General features: G+C 38.9%; 1 protein-coding gene across 1 annotated transcript; it reads right to left on the bottom strand.

Annotated features, from left to right (window-relative positions):
- Window positions 1-631: 631 nt before the first annotated feature.
- Window positions 632-7204, bottom strand: LOC131669393 (ionotropic receptor 93a). The gene is made up of 16 exons (XM_058944227.1): window positions 6931-7204; window positions 6453-6611; window positions 6146-6241; window positions 5667-5816; window positions 5005-5228; window positions 4430-4591; window positions 3810-3854; window positions 3248-3523; window positions 2860-3045; window positions 2767-2781; window positions 2472-2699; window positions 1979-2135; window positions 1659-1903; window positions 1354-1598; window positions 931-1088; window positions 632-864 (listed from the first exon to the last, which is right to left on the bottom strand). Exons 1-16 carry the CDS (start codon window positions 7022-7024, stop codon window positions 767-769), a joined length of 2538 nt encoding a protein of 845 aa, XP_058800210.1. The 5' UTR covers window positions 7025-7204; the 3' UTR covers window positions 632-766.
- Between the last annotated feature and the right edge of the window lie 303 nt (window positions 7205-7507).

The raw sequence follows: 7507 nt of genomic DNA, 5'->3' as shown, positions 1-7507 counted from the left end.
AATCGACTCTCGCGACAGCGAAATTAAATTGACTTTTTTTCCTCTTCATTTCCAATCCCACGACAAACACGCGGATCAATTGCTCGCTCGCCGACAAACATTCACCTCCGTGTAACCTGTAACATCACCGAGAGAGAAAGACAGAGAGAGAGAGAGAGAGAGAGAGAGAGAAACAAAGCGAAGCCTCGGCAACAAAAGGCAACGGCCAGTTCGCTGGCTCGTCCTAATTATAAGCTTCGCTGCGAGAAAGAGCGAGAGAGAAATAAATGGAAGAAAAAAACGCGCGCGGCGCGATTTACGAGTAGAAGAATCATTATTCCCTCCGGGCTTACGCAACACGGCGACTTTTACTTCACGCTAAATACGTAACGATCAGGCACAATGCCCTCCCTCCCTGCTCGCATAATTGTCCTCATCGATTGCTGCCATTTTACGACGACTAATTTTTCAATTGATCCTCTTTCTTCTTTTTGTGCTGGAGGCAATTGCAGTGTCGTTGCGAGATGAAAGGAACTGTTGATTGGATTTTCATTAGGATTCTCTACAAATAGAATTTGTTTTATCTTTGTCTTGGGTGATTATTTTTCATACTGATAATGGAGCAGAGTTACAGTGATTTAATCAACAGATTTTTTTTATTAACTACAACATTTAATACAAAAATATCATTCCCAAAGGAAAAATCAATTACATAATCCTTGTCGACGAATTACACGTGTAGGTGCATAATAAAATAGTTAGACGAAAAAAGGCCGAGGAAACGAATTTACGATGCGAACGGTCGAATCAAATTTTTCTCAGCAAGGATTTTCCGGTGGTGCCAGATGAACTCGCTACCGATGAGAACCACCGCCAGAGTGAATCCTAAGAGAAACGTAAGCATTTTAAGGTGGAGCTAGACTAAAAAATTACAAAAAAAAAGATTTATACCGATGGCGAGTACGAAAAATATTCCTTGCATATCGCCCATGTCAACTTTGTGATTGGTGACTTCCTGACTTGCTTTATTTACGAAGCATTTGTCTTTCAATGGTAGTACGTCCAACGACCACTTGCTGATAAGGCCTGCTTCGTGCATTCTTATGATTCTAAAATATTGAAAGAGTTGTGTGAGGAATTTGTACAACTGAGCTTTGATTTGTTTTCTTATTTTATTTTAATAATTTGTCATGAAGATTTGCTTTGAAAAACTAATTCTATAATGAACAAATACTAAATTTGACTACATAGAAAAACTTGTTCAAAAGCAATTCCATTGGAATGAAAGTAATTTGAATCGTAATTTAACCGAGTTTTTTTATAAGTTATGTCAAATTTCATCTCGGTAAACACAGAAAACGAAGATAAACGTACGCATTATTGATGAGATCAATATAAGGGTTATTAGCAGCAACGAGTAATCCCATATTTTCATGCATGAAATTCTCAGTGCCAACGTGAAAGTTACATACACCGGTTTCGATAAGATCAAGTCGCATGAGAAAGGCCTCAGACGTACGCCAATCTATTAAAACATAATTGCTATCCTTCACCTTAGCCAATGCACGACGCGGCTCGGTTGGATCCTCTTGCTTGGCACCGTCCAGTAGCTTTTTGTACTGTTAAATTGCGGCTATTAGAGAATGCATAAATACGTTTTTCATCGTAATATCACATACCTTATCAGTCTCCTGCGAAGCAGTAACGAGATAATTTTGCAAAGCACTGCCGTTGGGATAAACCCAAGTGAATTCATTTTGACGCGCGATAAGATCGTCAACGGTATCAATTGGATCGTCCATTCGTGGAAAAGTCAGAAAAGCGATAAGATTGCCAGAATAAGTTGCAACTACGACCATAACTACGATCCACCAGGTGGCAACTATCAAACGCGCACTGTCTGCCTTTGGTAGACTCATACCACCTGTTAGTTATTCCTGATAGATTATCTTATCGATGATTGAATAAATCGATTTGATCGAGCAGTTACGCAAAGTACCTTGTTGTAAAAGAGCGCCATAAACGTACCAAGTGCATTGCCAAGTGGTCGAAAGGCCAACGACTTCGTCGGGTTCCATTGGTTTTGGGCTTAGTTTTATAATCATGTACAGAAACGGTCCAACCAATAAAAGTGTTGATGTTAGACACGCCCATGTCTGCCATGTGGAAAAACGTGTACAAATGTATGATCATTTACATTTGTATAGGTAATAATATACTCTGTAGGTGTTTTGATAAAGCTACTCTGTAAAAGAGTTTCCTTGTGTTTTGTTACTTTTAGCGTCAAATCAAGAAATAAATATAATTTGAAAATAGCCAGGTAGAATATTCGAGTAAATATGAGCAGCAGGAGTCACATTTCTGAATCATCAATGTGTGGATGTCCAACGAGAAAGAACTCAGAATTTTTACAAAATTACGTTCCAATGAATTTCAGCCGTCGATCTTACGCGACACTATTAACCGAGAAAAAAAAAAGAAATCAATATCACCTCGGACGTAAAGGGTGCCATGAATAGAAGAGCACGTGAAAGCAGCTTCGGCTTGGCCGACAATAGCGAGTAGGTCTGTTGGGCGATCATGTAAGTGTAATTGATGTTTCTCGTGTTCTCGCCAATCGTAACAGCAGCCGCTGCAAGGAACACTCGCGCATCGCGTACAAGCTCGATCAATTCCGCTGGCACTTTCCGTGCTACTGATATCGCTGCCTCGTTCTCATCCTGCCACGTATAATGTTACGAGGTTTCGCCTTGTCTTTCGAGTGCTTGGCATTTTTATTATACTTACGAATTTGACGGTTTTCTGAAACGACATGCCGCAGTATTATCGTTCTGTAATGACTTGTTTCGGATTTACTTGAGCAAGTTTGTATCTTTTTACCTTGCTCTTGATGGTATTATTGTTATTATCATGCTGGGATTTGCGTAGTACATCGTTGTCCGACGGCAACTGCATGGTATACGTAAAATTTAACTTCAAGCTCAGATAATCGAGAATGTTAAAGACCAATCCTCCGAATTCTAGCTGATCTGTGTTCGAGAGTGAGAGGATCTGCCAGGGTGGATTCTGCAAAGCAATCGTTTCAGATTTTTTTTCGAGAACCTGCTATTTTTTTCAGTTCAGTTCAGTCGCGCATGTCTCGAATGGCAAGTCGCTTGTTGCGCATCGATGTTCCCGTGCGCGCGCGCGTATGTCTAATGGGAAAATCGATGCATGCAAATTTTCGCGTTTATTGGTGTTTGAACAGAAATAGTGAAAAAAAGCCTACATGATAGATCGATACGGGCAGTGACCTGCCCCGAAAGCCATGCTCGATGTGGGGAAATAACACTTCATTCATTCGAACACCAGGGGCCGAACTCCAGGTGCCCGAGTCAATGAGTTCGCCGATGGCTTTCTTCTTGGATTCTGTTTTGGCTTTGCGATGTTGTTTCGCTTCGTTGATGGCAAACGATGCGCCCCATGTGATTGCCGACGCGATTTTCCAACTGATACACTCCCCGCAGGTGTTGGTCGTGCCAGAGCGGAGCTCAGTCAATTCTCTCTGTAAATTTGTATCGCATGTATAGACTAATTCGTGGGGCGAAAGAGAAGCAATTTGAGATTGTTGAAATCGAAAATTTAAGGTCGACAGAACAGCAACTGTCAGAAGAAACAACTAAGACTTTTTTCTTGGTTCCTTTTTATACGCAAACCTTTATACTTACGTTCACACTCTTAATAATCTCATCTTTGCGCTCGGCTTTTGATAATCTGACAACTTCAAACTCCTCCTCGGTGACGCTATCGTACAGTTCAAGCTCGGTTTTAAGTGAATTTTCTAAACTTACCGCCAACGCGCGCACCAATTCTTTGATGTGACACGCCAGTCCCATCTGTGCAATAGAAAAACTATGAGTTCGCCGAAAGAATTCGAATTTTCAAATAAACGTTGGATAGTATTTTGTATAAACAGTGATCTCGTTAAAATATTAATATTTTAAGGGATGTTAATTAACACTGTGAATCCAGTATCAACTTAGTACTTGAGATTTACAATTTCATTGCATAGTATTTCGAGAAAAACAGCATCTCAATGGCATTGAATAGAAGCGTAATATAAAAATAATAACCAACTGCTTTGAAATAATTGCAATAACAAGCTTGTAAAATAGAGCAAGATTTCAAAACCTTCAATTTCACAGCTGACATAACTTACCAGCGACAAGCTTTACAGAATAAAAGTAATTTCATTTCAGCCGCATAAAAGTAAAGCTCGTTAAATCTTGCTCTTGTCACTGTTTCATACTATAAAGGGCAATGTCGCAAGATAAGCTTCTATAAATATCAACATCCAAAGCCACTTCCTCAATGACAAATAAGCAAATAACAGAACTTGCAATTGTATTCACCATCGAAGGAGAAAACAAAAAAAAATGGGAACGGGTAATAGGTGTGATGTCTTAATTACGCTGCACTCGGGGCCAAGGTTGGTGGCGTTGTAGATGAAAGCGACGTTTTCGCCCTCGGCGAGGAGGTCGAGGAACATTGTGACGTTGGCATCGTGGCCCGCACCGTCGCTAATGACGTACAGCCATTGGCTTTCTGGGTTCACCATTCTCAGTGACTTTGCCTGCGTAATGTAAGTTCAACGATCAGTTTCAATTAGTTGTCGCGTGCTGCTATTTGCTGTGCCCCGACTCTTCGAAACTGTGCGTAACGCCAATAGACTGGCTTGCCTCGCGCATTTGTCGATGACGCGTTCTGCTTGTCGTCGTCGCACTTGCTTTCTATTTTCTGGCAAGTCTTTTTATTTGGCATCTTAAACCCGTACGTAGTCCGATTATTTTGTATATAAATACTTCAAGCGTTGCGCGAGACTCGAATTGCTTTTAATGATCACTAATTATTCCCGAGGATCACGGCAATCATACGCATACGTTTTCATTCGATATGACAGAGCAACCGTCTTTAAATCGGAATACTCTGGTTAGTGTTTACCTGTCGACATTCTCCGCATAAAACAAAAATCGTATATATACTCACAACTTCCATCATGGTAGGCACCATATCAATGGAAATGATGACCATGAAACAGCTACCCAACTGTTCGACGTGAAAGTCCGCAAGCATATTGTGAATACGTTGCTTCATAACACTATCTGACTTGTCGTAGTGCACGGAAAAGATGGCACGGGTCGACAGCAATAACCTTTTGTTCGGCAACTCCACCGACAACGCCTTTACCACTCGACTGATCATGTCGCGATCTGTAAAATATTATTTTAGCTTGTTCTCCCCGGAATAATGGCAGGGAGGATCACGTAGGCTTGATGCTTGTTGCGATAGCCGCGAGTGACTTCTGTGTTTTGCACTTTTCTCTAGTGTGTGCCTTGAGCGAGGTCTGTCTTTGGAGATACTGCGGAGTCTCTCGAAATGCAATGTCATGCTTTCTTCGATGCGCGTGTAAGCGGTAAAGCTCGATGAAAACAATTTCGTCGAGTGAAATTGATGACGAGCATAAAAATGAAAAGTTGTCTCTTCGTCTAATCCGCCCTGAGAAATGACACTTCGAAGACTGATGAACAGTTTTTATTTTCGAATATGACCATCAGTCAACAAGTTATATGCTCTTTATCGATTAGCAAAATAAACGACAGATTTGGTATATCGGCAGCAAACAAGTTAGCAGCGGGGAAAAGTCTTACCAAAAGTGTCATCATGGAGAAAATTAATTTTGGTCCACGCAAGAGTGGCTGACATTCGAAGATCGAGAAAGATTTGTGCCAATTCCTCACCAGAATCAATAAGTGGCAAACTTATGCCATCGCCCTCCGGCAACCTCGGACAATCCGAATCTACGTGATTTATAACCATTAACATAAAATAAGATATATTTGTTATACTTATTCTCTCGTTTTCTCGGAGACTTATTTTAGATTTTGATTTATCTACTTTATCCGCTTAGTCCTCTTTCTAATTGTTTTTATATAATAATGTATTTAGTTTTGTATATCTTGTCAACATAAGAGAATTTTCATAATGTTAGTTTGAAACAATTCAATAATTACGTTTAACAACATGAAAGAGTTTGCTAAACAAAATATATAAAAATATTACAAAATTGAGAGAAGAAGAATTGAACCGTGTGTATAGTCGGGTAAAAGAATATAAAAATGTAAAATACCAGTTATAGCTAGATGCACAAGCTTTTCCTGCAGCGCTCGCTTGAATAAATTCCAAGTTGTCTGGCAAGTTGCCACTGAGAGTAAAATCGTATAATCTGCAATTAGAGTTGCATCAGTATGAAGAAATCATAGCTGTGAAACTTGCTTTTATCGGGTTAGCTAAGCTATGACAATTTTAACTGTCTCGTTGAAATTAATGAGTTTGCAAGCTCACTACGTTACTATGCAAATGATTTTGTGATTCAACTATTGACAATTATTCAGTTTCACTCTCAGACATTTGAATAACGGAAAAAATAAATTTACCTCGTTTCAAGTCAGTATTGGTATCTCCAAATACAAATGTATCAATACCACCTTTCTTCATATTGTCCTTTATGATACCAATGACTAAATCAGTAATGTCCGCTAATCCATCTCTGTAGTCGTTGTCGTCCTTGAAGAATGTTTTCTCAACAACGACAGCTATGATTTGATAATAATGATTTGAATGTGAACATTCGAACAGCAATGAATACAAAGAGCCTATCAGGCGATATTGAAAAGGCTTCGTTTTTCAATTTTGAGTGCAATATAACTTCTACAATAGACCGTCAATGTGAACTTTTTCTCATTTTCGTTTCTCCATTTCCAGTTTATGCTAAAGTAGTTATGATAATGCACCACAATGAAGCTATTTTATAAGTGACCAAAGTAAGACTGAATAATACCAATTTCAGACTATTGACGGCAGATAAATTTATCACTTATTTTTATTTATCAATTAAATGTAGTAAAAACAAACCCATTGTAGCATTAGCAGTCATCAACGATGGAAAATCATTGTATCCAATTGTCCATTCAAATCTCAGCAAAAGCAACAACGACATAAGTAACATTATACTTCGTACCCTTCGACATCCAACGACTCACTCGGCAGTTTGACGCGACGAGATGTTATAACACATTCGACAGCGTTGAAATATTGAGCAGTGTATACGTTCAGTCTCGAAGACGATTGCGAGGAAAGTGAATCCGGGTTACGGGGTTGGGTGCAAAAAAAGGTCGCGCTTTTACTCATTGATGAGCCCATCGTAATGAGTTTGTCTTCGTATATCTTGGTCGGTGATTGAGTTTGCTTTTCTTATTGGAGGCATACACTGGAAGATATCAATGTTGGAAAATTTTTAATGTTCTAATTTTTTTTTTATCAATGAGATATTTAACTTATCCTGATCATATTTTAAAACATTTTTCCATTGACAATTAAAAATACATTCAACTAAAGTTTTTTTAATGTCGTTGCATTTATTAAAATGAGAATTTTATTTTCCCGTACAAAAATAGTTTCTAAAATAATGTTGAAAAAAATTTCAAATCAA

The sequence above is a fragment of the Phymastichus coffea genome, unplaced genomic scaffold, assembly GCF_024137745.1.
Source record: "Phymastichus coffea isolate CEN01 unplaced genomic scaffold, Cenicafe_Pcof_1.1 PCOF00092, whole genome shotgun sequence".
Lineage (NCBI taxonomy): Eukaryota > Metazoa > Arthropoda > Insecta > Hymenoptera > Eulophidae > Phymastichus > Phymastichus coffea.
Note: the sequence above shows the minus strand (reverse complement) of the source record. Positions and strands in the feature narration are given on the sequence as shown.

Coding starts and splice junctions, on each gene's coding strand:
- LOC131669393 (XM_058944227.1), bottom strand. CDS start 7,024: ATGTTACTTATGTCGTTGTTGCTTTTGCTGAGATTTGAATGGACAATT. Junction 5,229..5,666: donor TCTCCATGATGACACTTTTG/GTAAGACTTTTC, acceptor AATATTTTACAG/ATCGCGACATGATCAGTCGA. Junction 3,855..4,429: donor ACCTTGGCCCCGAGTGCAGC/GTAATTAAGACA, acceptor TCTATTGCACAG/ATGGGACTGGCGTGTCACAT.